Raw genomic sequence first — 23,924 nt, forward strand, 5'->3', positions numbered from 1 at the left:
AGATGTTCCGGTCTTATCAACTATAAAGAATGATGCCTTGGCACATAAGAGCAATTTAAATGGTTCGTGTTTAACACGCAATCTTCAGGCGAGTGCTTATGGAATTCCACTGCTGAAACCCTAATTTTTCTTTTTTCTTTTTCTTTTCCAATTCTTAGCCGAATAATCGGGTGGTAAAAGAAATACACAGCTTTTTTTAATATTAATTAGTTTATAATAATTAATAACAAGTCATTTTAAAAAATAATAAATATTTATAATTGATAACAAAAACTTTTAATTCTAAACATTAACAAGTCTATCATTTTCTATTGTGGTGGATAGAATCTAAAATTATAAATTTTACTCTAATTTATTTTGTTATTTTTAAAATAACTTTAATATTACTATATCTTATTGTATTTGAAAAAAGTTGTTTCATAATTCAAACCAATTATATTTATTTTTTTGTTTCGCCCAGGTGGAATTTTCTTTAAATGTTGTGTAAAAAAAAGTTTGGAAATAAACAATGTATTAATTAGACATCATAAATTGATTTAATTAATTAGGACAAAATTATCTAAAAATTGATGCCTAGTCTATGAGGAGCCATGGGTTTTGTGAGTTAGGTAATTAGGTTGGGTTAAATCACTTCTTAGAATCAATCTATGGTTAAATTTTGTTATTTATTAAATAATCAACCAACAAATTATTATGTTGGGTCACTTCGAATTACTATAATTGTTTATTTAATTAATCTTGTATATTGAATTAAGATTATAAGTAACTCAAATTCAATTAATAGAATGAAAACTTACTTTTCAAAGTAATTAAAAAGTTTAGCTTAAATTATCTAGAAAAATAAAGAGAGAACAGAATTAGTATAAATGTATGTAATATAAATAATGTATCATAAATAGAAAACTGTGTTTTTAGTAATTAATAATAAGTTAATATTGGATTTTGTTATTTCAAAGTGGTCGCATTTGATTATTTGAGCTCAACTTAACCTAGCTAAATGAATTGATAACCCAATTCAAATAATTCAAATTGGATTAGTCATTGTTCGACTATTTTGGTTGCTGAATTTTATTAACACCCTTGTCAAGTGGTACGCTATAATTTATTACTTTATTAATTTCCACTCTATGTTATAAAATTATACTTTTAGTAATTTATACACTAAATATACAATCTAACCAGTTATTTTCAACGTGTATATACACATAGACAATCTAACACTCTTCCAAGAGTAGTAGAAATTCAAATTGTAAAAAATAGTAGAAATTCTTATTCAAAATATCGATAAAGGTTTATAATGAACCAAAATTAGGACAGGAATGAAAAAATGGATTTGGCACAAGGTTAATTAACTAGTCAATCTCAAAACATATTATTAAAGGTAAACATATAAATTAAAATGATGAGAAATGCCTTTTTTTTTTTTAATAATTACTGAATGGAGTTAATAGCCACTTTACATCATTAAAATTAACAGCTACATCGTTTTCAAACCATAAATTTAATAATCATTTGCTTGATTTATAGTTTATAATACTTTTGGAATTTTCCCTTCAAAATAGTGGGATTTTCTTTAAATAAAAAAGATTGCCTCTCCCTAAATATTAGTCTAATTTTTCCATTTTAATTTTATAATCAATAAACATTAACTTTAGTCTTCCAAAACTGGTTATATAACTATAATACAAATTATTGTAAATATATGTCTTATATTATAGTAAATACTTTAAAAATTTTAAGTAAGGAGTTTTAAGGGAAAATCGTTCAGGAACCATAAACTTAAAAGTAAAATATTAAAACAATTAAGTATCTTAAAGTTTAAAAAGAGTGGTAGATCTCTGTAGATAGGTAGTATTTAATTTGAATCAAACCCATATTAATTAGGTTATAAAGATCATTTCGGTCGCACTCCAAAACTTATTTTATTTCAGCTTTCTATAGTTTTAACATGAATAAATTCAATATATATATGAATCACATACTTTTTTTTTATATATACAAAATGTAACAAATAATGTAAATACGTGTCAGTAGTGGACGTAACTGTTTATATATAAATTAGTTTGGGGATTGTATTTACATGTCAATATTGTTTCATGGCTTCTTTAAATATATGTATATTATTTCATGACATGTAATGTAATATTCTCCTCTTCCAAAATTAGATTAACCAATTTTTCTTAAACGCTTGTCATAGATACAGTAGAAGACAAAAAAGTACATAAAGAATTTTTCTTTAAAGAAAACAGTGATATTATACATACATGTTAATTAGATATAAACTTAAATAAAATAGAATAACAATTAAAGTGAGTATAATTTACAATATTGTCAAAAGTTCAATAATAGTAGGAACTTTTATGTAGCATTTCTTAAATAAGTTATTATTTATTTATAGTTATAGATGTATGTTCGAAGATTCAAACCCCTTTAATTTTATGTTCTTCATATAATATAATAGTTTTAAAGAAAATCAATATAATATAAAATAATTACTCTTCATATAATATAATAGTTTTAAAGAAAATCAATATAATATAAAATAATTACTATAATTAACTCAATGGTTAAATGCATATTCTAAGATCTAATTCTATACTCTACTGTTTGAATCATTTAAGTTATTATATAAAGTATTTGACAACAAAATCTTTAGATAAAACACTTACCAATGATAACTTGTTTTAATAAAAGTGCACAAAGTAATTCTCAAATTTCGTGAAGTAGAATGATATTTTACATCTAAAAGATTGTAGAAAAAATAAAAGATTGTTTCAAATGATAAATATTTATAAATATAGCGAGTTATAAAAAATTATTTGTAACAAATACATGAACAGTTTGATATTTTGTAATTCATTATAAATAAAATATGATATTTTGCTACATTTAAAATAGAAAGTTGGCGTTAAAAAATAATAAGTGGTTGATAATGTTGGCGTTAAATAATAACGAGTGGTTGATAATTATCGACACATGTGAAGCCCTAAAGTGATTTGGTTAATTTTGTGGAAAAGTGTTTCATACATGGAAGCCACGATTTTCCCAAACCTCCGCGGATGATTATGTCTATAATTTTTATACATAAAAGTTACTTTACAAATATATAACAAGTACAGTTTTTAGAAAACAACCAAATAAAAACATGAATTTTTGCAATATGTTTCATACACTTGAGAAAAAGAAAAGGACTCGGGAATTTTAATTAGGTTTATATCATTCAATTAAATTCATAAGTATGCTTTTGTTTTGATTTGATTACCATGGTTAATTTTATCGACATATTCATTACAAATTCTATGGAAGGTGAATTATGCTCAGTTTCAGGTGAATGTTTTTTATTTTGAAGTATTTAACGTTTTACTGATGGTAATTTAAAATCTTTTATTGAAATATTAGAACTAATCTCATTTTAGTTTTTCCTTTTTCCAAATGTTAATTTAATCACTGACTCTCAAAACAAAATTCACTAAGAAGAAGGTAACCGTAGGCTAATTTCAAGATTAAATAAGTTTACATTAATTATAATATCTGAGCGTATGTATATATATTAAGATAGGAAAAACTAAATAGATCAAAATAATAATAACATGAAACTGTTTGTATAAACTTTTAAAGTATATGTCGACTAAATGGATATATATAACCCTACATTTTAGAGATCTATTAAATTCTAAATACAAGAGCTAAATAAATATGATTTAAAGAGTTCAAACGGAAGCATATAAATAAATATATCACTTAAATAAAACAAACTTGCACTCACCCATTTTCCTCGTTTTGTCTTCAGAAATAGTTTCCTACTCTCAGCTTAAATGATTTGATGTTTTGGGTTCGTGTTTTTTCTTTTTTCTTTTTAATAAGAGAATATTTCTAGAGAAAATAGGAAGTATTAATAGGTGAAATAATGATAATCTTTTTATAAAATTGAACCCACTTTATAAATATTTAGTCTTTTATTAATGGATGCTATTACTATATTTATAAAATATTTAGAATAAGTATCGGTAATAGATCAATATTTACCTCAATATGGTGATTTCTATTATTGATAGAATTTGATAAATTTAACTATATTTATAAATCTTTTATTTAATTATTTTAAATTTAATTGATAAGTCTATAACTTGTAAAAATTAATTATAAAATAAGATTGTGTAAAACAAATAGCTTTAATAATTTTTTTTCTTTCTAAGTCACATAGGTTTTGCACACACCATGTGAAAATAATATAATATCCTAACAAGATAAAGGCAAATTTGCAATAATAGTAATCTTGCAAAAAAAAAATCTCATTTAATTCAAAAAATAAGTCATTTTGAAACAAAAATATATTCAAAGTAATTATAGAAAACGAACTTTTTTTAAAAAATCAAACTTATTTTAAATAATTTTTTATCAAGCTAGTCACTTTTATTCTAAATTCAATTTGTTTCAATATTGCATAAAGACACCAAATTTTTATAAACGGACACCTTTTAGCAATACATTATTTTTTTAATAAAAAAAAAAAAAACAATCTTCATCAAAATCTAAGAAGAAATCTAAATAAGTATTGATTTCTTATATTGAAGACAGAACTATCAACACATAGAACATATTATGACCATCTAGTGAACAGAAAATAAAAGTGAACACACACAAGATGGAATGTGCTTTACTACTTTACATAAGATGTCTGGATTTTATCAAATTTGTTGGTGTGACCAATAGCACTTTCTGCAATCTTCTTCTTGACAGCAGGAACGATAAATTCAACGTCACCCCTTTTTGGGCATGGCAGCAAGCCTTGTGTACATCCTTGCCATTGATTGATATCCTCGGGCATCGCCCGAACGCAGAAGGTTTCCTGTAAACAGCCACAAAATCAGGGTTATTGGCATCGTCTCTGGAAACTGCATGAGTCTGATCCTGAAATAGTTTATGAAACTGAGCAACATGCTTCAGTCAGTTCACATCCAAGGGCAACCCTATTGTTCGAGATGTTGGCAGTTTCTCTCGAAAGGTCTGTCCTGTGTTCAAGCTAACATATGAAGAGTTTAAGCCCGTATGATAACTATTTGATTTTTTTAAAACTACACTTATAAATAGTACTTTCATCGACAAGTATCTTTGGTTTGTTGTCTACTGTCTGTCTAACAATGTTTGCATAATCTACCCCAACTTCTCAAACGTAACAAACGAAAAGGTAGTTTTAAAAACTTGTTTTTGTTTTTGAAATCTAATTTTGGAAATCAAAAATTCATGTGGCTATCAAGCAGGTCTCAATCATTTGTAATCTAACTCTAGTCCCTCTGGAAGATGGCTTAGGAAGGGCTACGCTTTCCAAAAAGATTAGTGGATGTGGTTCCTGAACCTAACAAACATTTCATTCCTCAAAAAGCATCCACTCCCCAACATAAAGGATTTACAAGAAGACCATCTCATCTAGGTAAACAAAGTCGGTCTACGTTGGCCACTTACTCCGGTTCAGAGGTCCCCTAATATCTCTTACGCTAAAATATAATCAGTCGATTCGATTCTAAGAATATATAATCGAACATTAGTCAATCAACTGGTACAACTCTAGTGTTTCTTCTAGAGAGGTAAAAATCAATGGAATTAGAAGAAAACAAGCATGAATTTGAAAACTAAACAAAATCATTATTGAACGGGTTCTAAAACTACTTTGCTACATTATCAACTATCACACCATCACAAAGATTCAAAGAAATAAGCATGTAAATCAGAACAAAAATCATCATAAGGAATCCATGTGAACTCACCCGAATCACAGTTTAGTGGGCTATCAGGTTCGGGATGAGCCATCAAAGCAATTATAGCCCTGCAAACAGATTGCAGTGTCCATGCTGGGCTCCATGCATTCTTCAATATATCTAGACAGATCTCACCCGTCTGCACAAAGGAACGGCGATAAATGTAAAGTGTTGTTCAATTCAACAACTGAAGAGATTTATGTTTGTATCATGTATGCTTAATGACAAAAATGAAGTGTACTAAGATTAAGATTCACCATAAAATAAAACTGCAATCACACAAGGTATCAACAGATGTGAATGATCACTGAATTGCTCCGTAACAAGAATTCCACTCAAAATTATGTCTATAAAAGCACCAGTCAAGAATTCCACTCAAAATTATGTCTATAAAAGCACCAGTCCTCAAAATTCCATAAGAAATGCTTCCCACTGCCTATCCCATCGCACATTTGAAGGAGAGGTTATTTTCAAACTCCCACATAGAGTGGTTCAACTTTTAAGTTTGTAACACACCATATCCAACACTTTATGACAACTATTTAAATTCTTCAATACCAATTGTTTCGTCAATTAGACGGATTTCATCACTGCAACTATCGTAATACCTTCAACAATAGGGTCATCCACCCGATTCTCTTGTGGTGCCTCCCTAGAATCCACAAGATGATTTGTGTGTAATAACTACTCTTTCTTGGACAATGGAACCCCTTACCCTATTATTGTCCTTTCCTCCCCCATGATTACCTCCTTATAATCCTTACAGCAATCTTGCTGGTAGAAAATTATCAAATTTAGTATAGATTGGACATGGTCGGCAGCTAGTTGGAGTTGGTGGGCTTTCTTAGGGTTTCCTTATTTGGTATTTAAGGGATCTCAGAGTACACTGAAGGTTATTTGGGTGTAACTTCATCAGTTCATGTAGGTACATTTGGGAATATGATGCAGATATCAGCCAACTATAATTCATAGGAAACAATAAAATTCACAGTTGTGACAGAAGGGCTCATGCTCATAGTTAGTGTAGGATTTGGAAAAAAAAAAAGTCAAGGTGACTTCTACCTTAAAATGAACATTTGGGTGGAAAATTTTCGTTAAGAACCGCACTTGAGGAGGTTGCAAAGGGTATTGCTCAGGAACGGCAAAGGCGAGCTGGAAGACACCACCTTCAAAAGGAGTCTCTGACGGTCCCTAAATAACATGCATATCAATCATGTTAAAATTTAAAAACAACTCTGAAATCAACATTTCAACTGAATCATCGAGAGAGTTACCTTGATCAGGGCCGTCCATTTAAAAATATTGGAGTCATCACAAACCAATTGAATATCTGGATCTGCTACCTTTTCTCTTTGAACCTCTTTGTACTCCTTGAACAACCTTGCTCTTGAGGCCTACACAAAATCAAGGTTTTAATAGGCATAACCTTGAGACTTTTCCTCTTAACAAGGCCAGGTATAGGCCTTAAGAAGGTATGAGGCATAACCCTCAATTTTAGTTAAAAAAAATTATACAGAACCTAAATGTTTGTGATTGAAAATAATAGTTACATAAAACTTCAAATATCAATTGGCACTTGTGTCTTTAGCCTATGAAGTAAAAGTATTAATAGTTGTTCAGTAACAAAGATACGTGAAGCTAATTGAAATCACCCGTTAACCATAACCATAACCATAAAGATATAAAAGCAAATCAGTCTTCTACAATTATGGGTAAGTATGAGGTAGAAATTCACTATCATACAGGGGATAATAAAAGCCTGACCTGAGAGAAACCATATAAAATTACAATTACATTGAAAAAACAAAATGCAGATGAATCCAGAAAAATATAAAAACTTCAAAGAAAATCCATATACTTCACGTTGTTACTCATCAGTCATCACCACATCATAACAGAGACGTAAATACATTTCTATGCCTTTTGTAATTATTCACTAGGTCCCATTCCTTATTGTGGTTGACACTCAACTACAATTGTCGATCTTTTTGTATGTTTTTGTATTATTTTTCTTTTCAATGAAAGTCAGGTTTTCCATTGAGAAAATACACATCTATACAACTAGGTATAGTGGCTAACCTGCATTATAGATTCTCCAAGATTAAACACGCGGTTTCAAGCCTTATTCTCAGACCAGCAAAATTACCGGCCGACAAACTGCAACCGGTATAAAAGAAAAGCCTCTACACAAGAAGAACAAATCATAATGAGTAAAATCATAAGGATTTGTAGAACGCATAATATCAAACCCTAGAGAAGAAATTCCAGGTGAAAGGAATGAAAGAAAGAGAAATTCATAGACTATAGAGTTCCTTTGAATGGAGAAACTTAAAAAAAAAACACAAATTGACGGAAATCGAAAGCAACTATAGATTTCTAAAGGCAGAAGAACCAACAATTCGAACAAATCGAAGATTATACAAAATAGAACAACTCACAATCAACAATAAGATCGATTTGTCGTCCAGAAACGAGCTCGAGACAGCTCGGAGATGCTGGAAAAGGGGGAAACGCCGAAGACTTAATCGGAGATGATATCTATGGAACGTACTTTGCGGTCTATTGTATTCGTATCAGCAACCACCGGCCGTCTTCCGTAATTCGTAGCTTCTCGTGATGATGAATCTCGGGAATTGAAATATTTTTATATCTTTTCTTATTTTTGCATTTGTCAATTCTCCAATAATGTTTCCGTGTAAATAATTTTTTATTTATAATAACAATTAACAATCTCTCCTTTTTCAAATCAGGAAATATTCACATTTATTCGGGGATTCAAACGTAAGTCGCAAAACATAATAGATAAATTTACAAGTTTAGCCCTTCACATTTGGAGGTTCGTATCCATCTTTTCCCTTAATTCTAGAACGTGTTTAATATGTGGCGTTATTCAAATTCCACACCTTTATATTTTAAATATTCTTGAGAAGGGTGAGAACATCCGTTTCATCCTCCTCTTGAATCATATTTGTTTGATTTATCCACAATTCTAGCATGTCTCATGAGACTTACCTCATACATTTATTTTACTTTTAGTTTTTCAATTACTCGGTAACTTTAGATGATATATATAAAAAAAAAATCTTCAGTAACTTTAGATGATATATAAAATTAGAATGTAATCAAGATTATAGCAGTGTTGAAAAGTTTGAATAATCAAAGACGAAAAGAAAATGAAATTTGAGAATGAAGAAAAAGAGAGATGAAAATTTATCTGAACAAAATGAATTTTACGTTTCAAAACATTTCATTCAAACGTGAGTTTTATATTAAATGACATTATAAACATATTTCATTATGAGTTACCAAACACCCTATTAAGACTTTTCAATTTCTTCTATAGGATTTCATATGTCCAAAATTGTGAACTAGGTTTTGGTTTCACTCAAAGTCTTACGAAAGAATGTTCTATCTCACTTGTACCACAATTTTCATGTCATTAGACAGCGTGAGATTTCATTATATTTCATACCAGAGACTTCTCTTACCTTTTTAACATAACTCAATCAAAGGTTTCATAGGTTAAAAATGCGTCAACAAAACAATGTCTATTGATTCTAATTTAAAAACAAAACAGCTTAGTTTTATGTAAACAATTTCATAAACTCTCTTAAGCAAAACAGTACAAGATACAAGTAGTTATTACGGATCATGTTAAAAAATTTATTGAAAAACAACTAAAATAATGAGAGATGAACTTTACACTAAAGTTATTTATTAAAAAAAAAAGAGGGAAAAAAATCAACAAAAGGTCAAATTTAATGTAGGTGGTCTCCCAAGGCTTTTTCCTTTTCTCTTTTCCTTTTTCCATCCCTCTACAAGAAATATACACGATTTCATCAATACTCAAACAGGCAACAAGAATGAGGGGCCAATGGCAAACACTATATGTATGCAATGTGAAAACAGGGAAGCATAAAAAAAAACAAAGGAAAAAGGTGAGGCGGTCATTTCACATGCTACCAGCTCTGCCAGGAGTGGATTTCGCGGGTTTGAATTTTGCAATGTCCACGAGGTCACCGAACAGTTTGTCCTCTGGTTTATTGACTGGCTTCATGGGAGGCACATAAGATAGAGCAGAAGCTTGAGAAGACGAATTGCTCACACTCATATCATCTCTAACAGACAGGCCATACATTTGCTGCTCTAGATATTGGGGCATTTGCGGTTGACCATGACCATATCCATAGCCAGGGTTGTATTGGTTGTGGTTGCCATACATTTGTTGAGGGTAATATTGTTGTGTCATCTGGTTAGCTTGTGGATGTTGTTGAGGCATTGGCATACCCATATTTTGCATGCCTGGGATCTGCTGCGGAGGCATTGGCATACCCAACTGATGGTTTGGATTAACATGGCTATTCATGTTAGACATTTGACCACTCGTTATCGGCTGGATGTACATACCTATACCTACAACCTCATTCCCCATTGATTGAGGTCCCTGGGGATGTCCACCAAGTCCGTGTGAGACAATAACCTGAGTAGTAACCTGCATTGGTTGAGAGTAATGAGAGCCTGCCACTGGGCTGCCATCATCAGATGACTGAGCTTCCCAGGGTGGAGGTGGTAATGAACCAATTTGCGATCCTGTCACACAATCAAATATCATGTAAGTCTTGCATATGTTCACACTTCACATTGAACTCGAAAACAAAAATGTCAAGCAAATGGTAGGTGAAATTCATGCAGTAACTAAGAGATGTGCGCAACAGAACAGCAGAAGGAACACAGAAAACTTGCGAGTCCCAGGAATACGCAAACACAAAGATGTAGAATTCTGCCATGTTTCAGCAAAATCATGATGGAGAATTTTAATGCAAGCTAAGTGTAGATAAAAATACCATAGCCAGGTGAATGGGGTTGCTGTTGCTGCTGAGGAGGAGTTTGACCATTCCAGGCAGAACCTACGCCCTGCATGTACATCGATTGCTCGTAATTAGGTGAACCCATGTTCATGACGTTCCCATTTGGATACATCCCAGCTTGAGGGGAATGAACATTAGGTTGCTGCTGCTGCTGCTGCTGCTGCTGCTGTTGCTGCTGCTGCTGCTGCAATTGAGAACCATGTGGATGCAGGGGTTGCGCACCAGGATTGACAGGAGGGGGATTTGCAGGATTAGAGGCACTGTTACTATCAGAGAACATGTCAAATAGAACAAGAGCATTTTGATCCGACACAGGAGGATTGGGTTGTTGCTGTTGCTCTCCAAGAGGAACAAGAGCCAACGAAGTCTCTGCCTTTGGTGAATTGAAGTCACCACTCAGCAAATCGACATTGGGGTCAACTCTACCTGCAGGAGCGGGCCCATTAGCTGCACCAGGTGCAGGAAGCAATAACTGGTTCAGGGTTTGAGAACCTTCACCAGTATTCGAGGTGGCAGCACTGCAGAACAAGTAGACGTAAATACACAACCAACATGAGGTTAATCATGACTTAAATGACCATGACCAAATCTTTAAGCATTCGATGAAACTTTGCGAGCATCATCAATCTTAACATTTAAAAAGTTCGAGCAAATCAATGCAATATACTATGAGTTTCCATACTGCAAAAAGTAATCTACCCTAGAAGATGTAATTACTTTGTCTCAGGCTGTTTGCTGTTATCTCCAGTGTCAATAAGGGGCCGGTCTACATCAATGAGCGTCGTAGCAGATTCAGACTTTGGTTTCTGAACAACAGGATTTCCAGAAGAAATAGATTCATGCCTAGCAAGTAGCCTCTGAAGATCATCATTAAGTGCAAGTCCTTGGCAAAGCAATGACTCATCCCTGTACCCGGGTTACAGAATAAAGTTAAATACATGCACACATAAATTGTGACTCTCCAGTTAGCATTCGTTAATGTACATTTCATGAACTAGTTGTTCCAGAATAAGTAGACCAGAAAGCAACATACAATGCTTCTGCTACTTGAATTACTTTATAGTACTTTAAGCAAACTCACGCCCCATACAACAAATTCACAATTAACATCGAGTGTAGGCCAGGTTACCAAAACACTATCCGTACAGTTGCATTACAAGTAATTACTTTCGTTTTTTATACAAATCAATTGAAAGTTGCTGGATCCCTTTATGTAGAGGGGTTCCCTTCTTGTGTGGGCTTGTTTTCTTTTGTGTGCCCTTGTATTTTCTTTCTTCTGATTTCCTCAAATGAAAGTCATTTTATCATAATATGTGTACACATATATATTGAAAATCTTATGTAGTTCCTTGGCTCAAGAAAGAAATGTCCACCTTCCCCAGTTATGTATTCTTTCTTTCTTTCTCTCTCTCTTTGATGAATTTAACGAATAAGGAAAGAAATAAGGGTTATTTACAAATTTAGTAAAATGAACTACAATATTTAAAAAACATTGCAAAATATCACAGTCTATCTATGACAGACAACGATAGACCAAGATAGACAACTATATGTGTCTGTTCATATCATGATAGATATAGATAATAGTCTATCACAGATAGATTGTGAAGGCTATATTTGTAAATATTTTCAAAAGTTTTGTCTGTTATAATTCTATTTTTGTAAATATTTTTGTTATATTTTCTTTTTTTGGGTTTTTCAACATTTTCCTTATTTGGTCAACATTGTGGCTTTTCTTTAGTTAATGCAACAAGGTATTCTGATTCTCTCTCAAACCCAAGTGTTTTACATGGTATCAGAGAGTTCAAGAAGATTAGAGTTTTAAAATTGAGGACAAAAAAATTGATTTAGTAAGATGGACGATTCCCAATCCTATAACAGGAGTGGAGGTTCCATCAGCTATAGTGACATTAGGCAAAGAGGTAGATGTACAAATGTTATTCTCTAACCTTTATAACGAGGGATAGAGAATAGATGTTCCTTTGTACAGTGCATCTACTTCATTTTTTTTTTAACTTCTTGTTAGAACTTTTTTTTTTGTTGATTATGCGAAATTACCAAAAACTCTGTTTCCTCTTTGAAACAAAAAACCCAAAAAATATGTTTCCTCTTTGAATAAAAAAACCAAGTGTGTTTGTGAAAGCACAATCAAGAACAATAGTGTCAATAGCAGAACTAACATGCATAAAAGCAACTATAAGTATGAGGTCTTACGCAGTTGAGTTAACAAGGTGAACCACCCTCTGCTTGTAAGTACGGCACTGGTCAACCAAGTCAACAATAACTTCCTGTCTGATAGCCTGCCACATGAGAAATCCCAACATGAATAGAATCGAGAATCCACACATGTGAGTGACAGAAGAATAAAAAACATCCCAGTCATGTCATGAAAAAAAAACATGGTTTTGCTTTCATTTTAAACTATTAAATTACCTCTTTATTCCCTGGTTCTAATGCATTAAGCATTTCTGACAGAACGTCCATAATTCCACGAGCATTTTGAATTTCAGTCAGGCTGGAAAGTTGAAATCAAGATCAATTTCATAGATCCATATTAACTAGATTCATAAATGGACAAGATACTATGATGATGAAAAACGAGAATAAAAAATGTTTGTACACCTTAAGGTCGGAAACTCGGACTCAGCAGAGGTTTCAGCACCATCTTGCTGATTACGCTCGGGATTCCGTAGATTTGGAGGATATGATGCCAAAGGTTGTGTTTGTGGAGGTGTGAATACAGGTGCTGAGCTCTCAGATCTCTGGGGGAAAACTGCTCCAGCACGCTGAAACAAAGAAGGTATTAGTACTCACATACTCATGTCATGATAACTAGTGGAAAACAGTGCGCGCATAAACAATAAAAAATAAAATAAAATAAAAACTGACAATTCCTAAACTTTTGCAAAAATGGCAGGAGCTCAAAGAATAAATCGTTCCCAAGGAATTCAATCAATCTCAATTGGGATTTTAAAAAATGCTTTTCAACGCTTACCAACAATTCCTGGTACGCAGCATAATATTGCGGATATCTTGCCCTAGGTCCTCCAAAAGCTTCTTGCCAGGTATCTATCAGAATCAATATCTTCTCTTTGACGCGAAAATCAGGCTACATTATGGCCAAAATTGCTGAGATGTTATTCTATGAGAAAATGACAGGTGAAGCAAAAAAACAACAAAAACATTTTAAATGAAATCCTACCTTCTTCTTCACCATTTTTACCAACTCATGAAGAAGACCCTTCTCTGCCACATGCATATGAACAATGTCCCCACAATTCTTAATGATTGTTTCCAACAGCTAGAATGTAGAGATATGACAAAATCAGAAATTAACTTATTCCTCTATAACAGAATACCAAGATTTACTGAACTGAATATTGCTGCAGGTAACAAAGTAATGCAAGCTTAAAATATGGATAAGCACGATTAGTAATACCAAATTAGTAACTTCCTGAAGAAATTATTGTAGTAGCTTGAGGTAGTATTTTATCTCATTATTCTCCTTCCGCCACACAAAACCAAAGAGAAATCGCTTATATCTTCAACTAACAAACTGCATCCTTTTTTTAAGCTAACTTACTTTCCTTTTCCTTATAAGAAAGGTAGACTTTCTATTAAGCAGAGACTAGTATACAAAAACAAAAATTAAGACATATCTACACAGGATTTTAACGAGCAAATTTCTTGATTATGAACTTTGTGGTAAAAGACGGATTCAAAGGACGTTTAGAGTGGGATTATATATTTAAAAACCTAAACAAAGGACTTCTGCACCACATTGTTCTTGTGATTATCCCCATTTTGAAAGCATACTGCATATAATCTCCTCTTTTTCGCAGAACACTATCCACCTCCATCACTTTTGAATCTATATGCGTTGTAGTCGACAATCAAATAATTTGCTAAGTCTTTATGCAAAAGAGAATGTCTATGTCTATTTTACCTCAAGCAGATTCCCCTAGACTAAAAATTCACTGCCCTTTAATACCACCCAAGTGCAAAACGGTTGATGCATGCCTTATGGCTTACAGTATTCGGTAGCTAATGAACATATAGGATATACCATTCCCAAAAGAGTTTATTTTTGTTTTTTTTTAAATCTGTAACTATTTATGATTCGCACATCCAATCAAAGAAATCTAAACCCCAAACTTAATTAATGGTAAATCACAGTGATTTAACCAAGACACAATCCATTTAGAACAAGGATGAGAAAACGGATTCACAGTAGTTGTCTCCACCAGAACAAGGAAAAACAGATTCAGGTTAGTTAGAATATGTTTTTTTTTCCTTCTTCTTCTGGTGAAAAAGAAGATAACAACTGCACAATACAACAAGCAACATTGTCTTTGATCCTTTTAAGAAACAAAATCCGAAACTAACAATAACTGCTTAGATATTGATGTCCAAGTAGTAAAAAAATTGTGCAATCAATAGAGTCAATATGACAACGAATGCATAGAATAACAAAATAAATTAAAAATAAGTATATCTTAGGACTTACCGTCAGGGCAAGAAGTTGAACTTTTGCGTTCTTGCTTCCAAGGCGTTTCTTTATACCTTTAACGACATCTTTCGCTTGCCTGAAAATTTGCCAATGAAATAGTGAACTCCAAGCCTAAAGATTAGACACTTAGAAAAGATAAATGAATAACACATCCAACGTTGAAAGAAATAACCGAAGCATCGTCAAATTACTCCTTGTCAAGAAATCCAATTAAAACGAAAACCTAGTCAGTAGCAAAACCTGCTGAAATTTCTCATTTGTTTATCGAGATGCATGAACAGTCAGTTGCTGAGTCGCAAATCATAATTTCCATTTGAATGCAAAAGAACACAGAAAAGAAGCAAGTTTCGGCCTGTCTTCAATATTCAGTTTGCAAATACAACAAATGAAAAATCCCAACAACAGACTTCTAGTAATCATTTGTTTTTGCGACGAACAGATACTCAGCAACCAAACACAAAAAATAACCACGCCCAAATTCCAACAATTATTTCACTCAATCATTTAAAAATAGCTTACAATAAGAACAGATAACACAACTTTTCAAAATTGACAAAAACAATGATTGAAACGAAAAACGATAAACCAAACAATCAGATGCAATGCGTACCCGGGGTCATGGTTCAACATATCACAGATCTCGATGTTCATCGCCCAATCTGGACCAATCAACATATCGCTCGTAGCACGCGCCACCACGGAATTCACCATCTCTCTTCCGCGCAAAAAATACTCCCCGATCGGAAGAAAAAATTCCTATTCCGACAACCGTACAAGTTTCCACCGGCGACGGGAAACAATTTTCCGGCTAATTAGCTGAATATTCCGTCTACTCTCTCTCTCTCTCTCCCAAAATCGCTCTCCGGCCGCGAGATCGCCAGTAACCCCCCCTTTTTTCTCTCGACAAACAAACAATACTTTTTTTTTCTTTTTCTTTTCTTTTCCTATTTTTTCTAAACGCATTTTAGTTTGCTTTCTCATAGGCATTAGATGGAACTAAAACGGAAGGCCAGTTAAATTTCGCCACGTGTAAAACAACGATCCACTTCCGTTGTGTAGTACTGAGGTGGAAGACTTTCGTTCCATCGGCTCGACCGACCCTTTTCCTTTTCTGTTTTTTTTTTTACCATCAAGCGGTTCCGGTTCTTCGTTTCACCACTTTATATGGGTCGGCTTTTTTTCGGGAATTTTCCCCTGCGACGCGCGACCATGAATCTACCCCATCATTGATTGATGTTTTTCCGTATCCGAGTTTGACGGTGTAATGAAGGGGATACATATACACAAACGAAATACTCCTAAATTTAATATTTATGTCAAAAGAAATTTGAACTTAAAAAAACAAAACAATACATTTATGAAAGGGACATTTTAAATATTAATAAAAAAATTATAATAGAATCATCTAAACTATTTGCACCACATTGTAAAATATGATTTCATACTTTTGTCAAATGTTCTGTCAAGGTAGATAGATGTTACTATAGTAAAACGAATTTAAGTATACTAATATATATCATCAATAAACTTAGAACTTTATGAATATTTTTAAATATTTTTTTATTCACAATAATTATCTTTTATTAAATTGGTTTTCGATGAAAACCACTCGTTTTTTTGTTTTAAAAATGCATTGTATTTTTTAAAAAAATTAATTTATTTTAAATTAAAAAATGTGTAGAATACACCTATTGTTTGTATATAAATACAAAGTTTGAAAAAACATCATTATGATAGATAGCAAAAAAATTAAAGCTATTTATAAAATATATATATAGAAAAAGAATACTCAAATAAAATAAATTATAAAGAGTTGGATGAATTTGTAAATAGTTTAAATATTTTATCATTTTTAAAATATTTGTTTAAAAATGTAATATTATAAATATGCTAACAACTTGATTTGAAGTTTTCCAAACAAAATCGATCTTTAAAACAGATTATAAACGTATCATCTTTCTTTCATATTTTCTCTTATTTGTGTAATTATTATACCAAATATCTCACAAATTTTCAATGCCAAATTATCCTCTTAAAATTTACAAAAGTGATAAATTGCCAAATACAAAAATAACGTATTTAGTTATTCACTAAATTATCCTCTTCAAGTTTTACCTTTTACAGTCTTTTATTTTTAATTTTTTAAAGAAAAAGTATTTCTTCATAAATAATAAATGTTGAGTTGAAGGGGAGGGAAATACTTACATACATATCTTAACAAACCTAAAAAATCAAAGTTATTTAAAGCATTTAAACTTTTCTCCGGTGCTTTCTAAAGATTGAAACTTTTAAAAGTACACATACATATATATTTTAAATTTATGGTCTACACAAATATTCTACTCCATTAATTTTGCCCTCCAAGTGGCTATTATACATTGGGGAGCTAATTGATTAGATTGGTTCAACATTTTATTTGATGAAAATGACAATAACGAGGCCACATATTAATTCATATTCTGAAATATGCGTCAATAAAGCATATCCACACTCTCGAAATATACGTAACGTCATCTACTTCAAAATTTGTCTAATAACATAGAAATACACTGTTTTATTATTTGTTCACAATAAAAGAGAATAACGTTAACAATAAGATCATAGTCCACAAAACAAACATCTCCCAAGGCACAGGAGAACCACAAGGGCAAGAGCATACCAATGCATCACTTTCCCCAAAGATTAATATGTTTTGCTGCATTAAATAGTCATGCATCACTTGTCAGCCATTAGAACTTCATTTCTTTTGACTGAAAAATTCTCTCGAGTTGTTATCACCATACTCAATGAGATTCTTGTAATTATCAGAAACTCAAACTATTCATTCGATAAAGTCCTAGTGGCTTTTATTATTATTATATATTTAGAATGTGTATGGATAGAGATTTAGGGGATTAGGAAAATGATTATGGCCCAGACGAGTTTCTACTTTTTAGGATTAGGATTAAATAAGAGAAATTACAATAGATGACTATTTTAATAATAATAATTAAGGATACAACAACATTTTTAAAAAATTGCAAATATAACAAAACTATCACTCATAGACTTGTATCGCTGATAGACTTCATATACTATATCAGTGATAGACCAATATTTGCAACATGGTATATCAATGATAGACTTATATCATTGATAGAATTTGACAAATTTTGCTATATTTGCAAATTTTTTAAAATTGTGCTATATACTTAATTAATTTGAATTTAATTGCTAAATTTGCAACTATCCCATTAAATAACCCTACAAACTATCCTACTTCAACTTTTCATAACCCTACAAACTATCCTACTTCAATTTTTTCATAACCCTACAAATTTTCCTACTTCACCTTTTCATATCCCTACAAATTTTCCCACTTCACATTTTCATAACTCTATTACATTTATAACTATTCTCACAAACACATGTTATAATAACACACCACAATTATAACTCTTCCCCCAAATGTATATTATCGTAATACTACAACAATAATCTTTTCTCTAAACACATATTATCATAAAACTACCATTCATATTCATTCCTTAAACACATATTACCATAACATTACCAATAACAACCCTAACCTCAAACACATATTATCATATAACACTAGGATAATTATAATCCTAGAAATATCATAATCATTTTCTCCCACAATTCATTTCTTTCCTAAAACGCACACTTAGTATTTATTTTCAATTCATATTTGATTTCAAATGTTAAGCTAGAATTACTCGACAAGTAGAAATAATTATGGTGAATATCTATTTCTATTTATTTTATTGTTAAATTATTATAAGTATGGTTTTGTATTATACAATTGTTTGTTTGAATAACGAAATTTAACAACAATCAATATTTGTCCTCTTCTATTTCAGTATTTAAAATTTAAAGACAATTTTTTCAAAAAAATAAATTAAGTAACAATTTTAGAAGTGTTTAACAGATAACTACTTCACAAAATCACATATATAATCTTCTAAAAAATTAATCTATAATTTTTTAAAATTTAACTTTAGTTTACCTAAAACATCCAAAATTTGATTTAGAGAGAAAAAATGACCTTTAGGATGACGGGTGTATTTAAATTAACTTTTAAAGTGTTTAAATTTGAAAAAAAATTATTTAAAAAAATATAAAAATATTTTAAAATGTATTTTTGAAAAATTTAAAACTGAAAAAATATATTTTAAAACAAAATTATGTATATAAATACTCCCAACATAATGTATTCTTAAAAACAACTTTTTCTATAAATAATCCAAATGACAATGGACAAACAACCGTGAACACACTAATTATAAATGGTATGAATATGGGAAATTTTCCGTAGCATTGGAAGCTAAATTTAAATTTAAGATCCATTATTAAAACTAAAAAGACAAAAATTTAAAACCAAACAAACTTCAAACCAAAATAAAAACTTAATAACGATACGATTGCCGGAAGCCGCCGGTCAGAGCACAGAGAACCGTTAAATCCCGAAGATCGTGGGACACTGGTGGGCTACTGTAAATTGCCGATTCAGCTTGGAAGCTACGCTGCCAGTTTACACCACTTCTCTCTCTCTTTCTTGTAAATCATTTCCAACAAATTTCTGGAACAAGTATTTCCCCTCTACCGCCATTTCAACTAGGGTTCATCGGAGATCGTCGTAAACTCCTGGATCCAAGATCGAAGATCAATTTTCTCGTCCAGCAACCACAATTTGTCGGCATTTCTTCAAAAACTACAGCTAAGTAGTTGTAATTCGATACTCTACAAGCTGGTTGTGCTTCTCTTCTCTTCCTGTCCATGTGTTTAGTTTCTTGCCTCTTTCTTGGAAAAGCATCGATGGTTCGTGCGATCCAGTATATGTGCGGCATGTAAAGAATTAGGGTTCTGAGAGTATATTTCTGTTGAGTTAGGTCTTTTCCTGATTGATTTCGAGTTCGGTTTTGCGCGAGGTGGATTTTCTTTTTTGGCTCAAATGGCGATTATTGGAGATGCGCTTCGCCAGGCGTTCATGCCTAAGCACGAGTATGAGAATCTTCGCGAAGAAGAAAAGGCTTGGGGCAAGCTTCAGAAACCACTGGTAATGGCTCTTGTCGCTTTGATAGGGCTCGCAATTATTGTATGCACGAGTATCAGTTTGAACATAGTCTTCCCTGACGACATCGGAAATAGACCGTTCTGCAGCGACAGGAGGCTTCAGCCTCTTCCCATGATGAATGGGAAAGGAGGCGAATCTGATCATTTTCTTGGAGCTTTTTACCTCACTAATCAAGAAATCGTGGACTATTATTGGATGCTCGTGTTCATCCCCTCAGTAGTCGCATTTTTTGCATCGGCTATTTATCTTGTTGCCGGTAAGAGACAGTCTTTCAATATTTTAACCATTAGCAGAAGAATTTGGATCTTCAAAATTGGGAGTCCATTGGTTCTGCTCAATCAATAGGATTTTGACTTTTTTGGACAATAGTGGATTTTTCGTTGATTATGAAAGATTTTGACTTGTTGCTCGTTTGTTGAAGAGATAGGGACGACTTGTTAAATGAGGTTAAGAGATTCAATGACTCGTTATCAGTTCCCATATAGTATTTGTTAAACAGTTCCCATGAGGAAGCTTATGGGAGAAAGGTCAAGAGACAATCTAAGGCAACATGTCGTGAAAAAAACTTAGACATCAAAACGTGATTGCTGATGTGTGGACTATGAATTTCCCATTAATTGTTCTTTTACATCATTGGTTATTCAGTTCTACACCAATCTTGCATCCTAACTACATCTATTACTTTAATAGCAGGGTTGAGTACTGGTACTGTAAATAAAAGTCTGTCTAGTTTTCGCTTTATCTATGGTTTTACCCGTTTAGACTCTTCTCTCCTTGTTAATTATATTGTTATGCATTCTTCTGCTGCTAAAGGATAAGGCAACATGCTAGGGTCCAAATGAAAGAAATAGAATGTGATTTCTGTGTGGAGGTTCTTCGTGAAAGAAATAAGGTTTCTTAGTGATCAAAATTGGGGTGGGCCTCTTATCCCTTGCCCTTGCCCTTAGGTTGTTCTCTCTTGTTCTTTGAATATACATGTTTCTTATCCAAAAAAAAATATTCTAACGGGAGAATACTGCATTGAACACACAAGATTAAGTTGTCATGTTATTTAATGGAATGCAAACCTGAGGACAATTTATCCGGAGGAGGAATCGTGCTAATTTCTGCTTCTTATCTTACCCCCACCCACAAAAGAGTTTAGTTTCCTTTTCTGTTTTTAATTGAGCCCCTTGTGTTCTGAGTCACTTTTCAAATGTTTTTCCTAGAATTTTTTTTGGAGAATTTAGATTTATTGACCTCTATAGCTGCGTGGATGCATGTTAGTTTGTGTTACAACTCTACCTTAGAAATAAAGCTAAGGAAATGTTGTATTCTTAACTTTTAGATGGCTTGATGATCACATATTTATTATCATGATAAATGCAATCAAATTTCAGGCATTCCTCTGTTTGAATTCTACAATAATATTTAATCTCTTCTTTTAATTAAGCATTGTTTTAAGGGTGCAATTATCAGGAAAGTTTTTGTTTTGGATGTGTTTTAGTTTCTGCTATCTACTCAATCAATTAACTTAGTTCCGTCAGGGACATCAGATAAAATTGGAACAGTACTCAATCAATTAACTTATATTGCAGGCATAGTTGTTGCTTATTCTGCTCCAAGTAGACATGGTTGCTTGAAGGTTGTTGAGAATAGCTACTGTGCATCCAGAAGAGGTAAAACCCTATCTAAAGGCTGTTTCTTATCATTAATTGTGGATGTTTTAAAGGAAGGTAGGTATGCTAGTTTAAAATCTTTTAGAGTTTGGACTTTGGAGTTCACCTTGCTGCTTTTGTTAGAGGATCACTTTCTAAATGAAGTTTTATTTAGGTATTTGGTATATGTAGTTATTTTTAGTTTCCTGGTTCCTCTATTTGCTCCCCTCTTCTTGGAAATGATACCACGAAACTATTATTTTACAAGCTAGAGCCAACAACCTTGCCATTTGATTCTCATGCAATCTAAGCAAATTATTTTCCTGTTAAGTTATAATAAATAGGATATAATAAAAGTGTTCCGTATGACTGTTTTTCTGTAGTTAGTAGCTTAGTTTTGTTTTGCTGAATTTTTCATACGTCAATTGAAGCTACGTGGTTAATTGTAGGTGGGGTTCGCTGTCTTACCATCCTGAATGTTGTTTTTGCCATCATCTTTGGCCTCTTGGCATTATTTCTTGGTTCAAGTCTTCTCACCTTGGGTGGCAGCTGCTCTGTTCCCCTGTTTTGGTGCTATGAGATCTCATCATGGGGTCTAGTTATTCTCTATGGAGGAACTGCTTTTTTCTTAAGGCGAAAATCAGCTACAATTCTCGGCGAGGGAGATCTCGGTAGTAGAAACCTTGGCCTGGAAATGTTGGTTGCAAATCCTATGGAAATCACTCCTGATGTGGAAAGGCGTGTCAATGAAGGATTCAAAGCTTGGATGGGATCTTCTCTCTTATCCTCTGATGAAGAAGATGAACCTGATAGCTATGAAGAAGTAACATCCCATATCAACCATGCTAACTTTAACAACGGCCACATTGTGTGATACGATTTTCCTTCGATTCAGGTGATGACAGGTAAATTTTGGCACATTGGAGATCCGATAGTAGCCAGTCACAGAAATATATAGATGGCTGTTTGTGGAGATATTTGATACAACTGACCCGATTACAAGGCTTGGATGGATGGTAGCGGGAGTTTTTGTTGAGATTTGGGTTTTCCTTTGTCACCATAATCTTGATAACTTGTGAATAGATTATAGAACTTACTCAGCTAGTAGTTGTCTCCTTTTAGGTTTTATTTAACAATTTCTCTCTTTAACCATCTTTTATGGCTTTGTTTCAATGTCTTGTGGACCTTTTCTAACTATGAACAGAAAATACAAATTGTCCAACAAACACGTTGGTTTGTCGTACTAATAGATAAATTCTTACCAATTTATTTTTCTTTCTTAATCTCATCATTCCGCTTATCATTTTAACCTAAGTGGATATATTCTAACATTTTCGCTCTCTCTTCTATTATCTTGTCCATTTAGTTTGACTTTTTAAGTGTTTATAAAAAAAAAAACACTTCAAAACTCAATTCAAACACTTGTGTGTTTTGTTATTATCTTTTATTTTTTGTTTTTTAAGCCAAGTTAATTGAATTGGATGAGGTCGAATTGATTGATTGTTGTCTAAATCCAATCAGGATGTGGTTCATGTTTAGCTTTCTTTTGGTTGTTATTAATTTTTAATTTTCTAATTTCTAGTTTAATTCTTGTATTTTAGAATTGTCTTTAGGATTTAGATATTATCCAAGTTACAGCTTTTAATAATTTTACCTCTAATAAATTTGTAAATATTGGGTTTTTGTCCATTAGGATGTCAAATTTGTTTCATAATATGTCGATGCTTATTGTTTTCTCAAGTATATGATATTTAAATCATAAATCTTTTAGTCGTTAGTATATTTGTACATCAATTGAGTTATATTTACTTTAACATATGTTACTGTTTATTGGAGGTTAACACGACAAAGTTTAAAATCTATTACACACTAAAGATTGATTAAACACTTGTTAAATTTTGACATTTAATATATACCTATAAACTTCTTAATTCAACTACTGTTTTTAATAAACTCGACTTAAATTTTGATTAATGTATTTCAAATCATGAGCCCAAGACGTATATCTTCGTCTAACAGTACTAAAAGATTGTTAGTGCAAAAACTGTTAGCATGCACTATAGGACGAAACCATAT

At 32.2% G+C, this 23,924-nt stretch overlaps 3 protein-coding genes across 3 annotated transcripts; 1 reads left to right on the top strand and 2 right to left on the bottom strand.

Moving 5' to 3' along the window:
* Positions 1 to 4,521: 4,521 nt before the first annotated feature.
* Positions 4,522 to 8,448, bottom strand: LOC101204889 (protein PEROXIN-4). The gene is made up of 6 exons (XM_004150235.3): positions 8,195 to 8,448; positions 7,836 to 7,939; positions 7,031 to 7,150; positions 6,819 to 6,947; positions 5,766 to 5,895; positions 4,522 to 4,849 (listed from the first exon to the last, which is right to left on the bottom strand). The coding sequence occupies exons 2-6, from the start codon at positions 7,839 to 7,841 to the stop codon at positions 4,761 to 4,763; spliced, it is 474 nt and encodes a 157-aa protein (XP_004150283.1). The 5' UTR covers positions 7,842 to 7,939; positions 8,195 to 8,448; the 3' UTR covers positions 4,522 to 4,760.
* A 970-nt stretch (positions 8,449 to 9,418) lies between these two features.
* On the bottom strand, positions 9,419 to 16,094 carry LOC101204650 (TOM1-like protein 9). The gene is made up of 10 exons (XM_004150234.3): positions 15,745 to 16,094; positions 15,132 to 15,210; positions 13,827 to 13,925; positions 13,620 to 13,733; positions 13,247 to 13,410; positions 13,058 to 13,139; positions 12,839 to 12,924; positions 11,342 to 11,530; positions 10,601 to 11,142; positions 9,419 to 10,346 (listed from the first exon to the last, which is right to left on the bottom strand). The coding sequence occupies exons 1-10, from the start codon at positions 15,843 to 15,845 to the stop codon at positions 9,709 to 9,711; spliced, it is 2,094 nt and encodes a 697-aa protein (XP_004150282.3). The 5' UTR covers positions 15,846 to 16,094; the 3' UTR covers positions 9,419 to 9,708.
* Positions 16,095 to 19,505: 3,411 nt separating this feature from the next.
* Positions 19,506 to 23,126, top strand: LOC101204402. Its single transcript, XM_004150233.3, has 3 exons — positions 19,506 to 20,467; positions 21,789 to 21,869; positions 22,298 to 23,126. Exons 1-3 carry the CDS (start codon positions 20,089 to 20,091, stop codon positions 22,720 to 22,722), a joined length of 885 nt encoding a protein of 294 aa, XP_004150281.1. The 5' UTR covers positions 19,506 to 20,088; the 3' UTR covers positions 22,723 to 23,126.
* The last annotated feature ends 798 nt before the right edge of the window (positions 23,127 to 23,924 follow it).

Source organism: Cucumis sativus, chromosome 2 (genome assembly GCF_000004075.3).
Source record: "Cucumis sativus cultivar 9930 chromosome 2, Cucumber_9930_V3, whole genome shotgun sequence".
NCBI classification, from domain to species: Eukaryota; Viridiplantae; Streptophyta; class Magnoliopsida; order Cucurbitales; family Cucurbitaceae; genus Cucumis; species Cucumis sativus.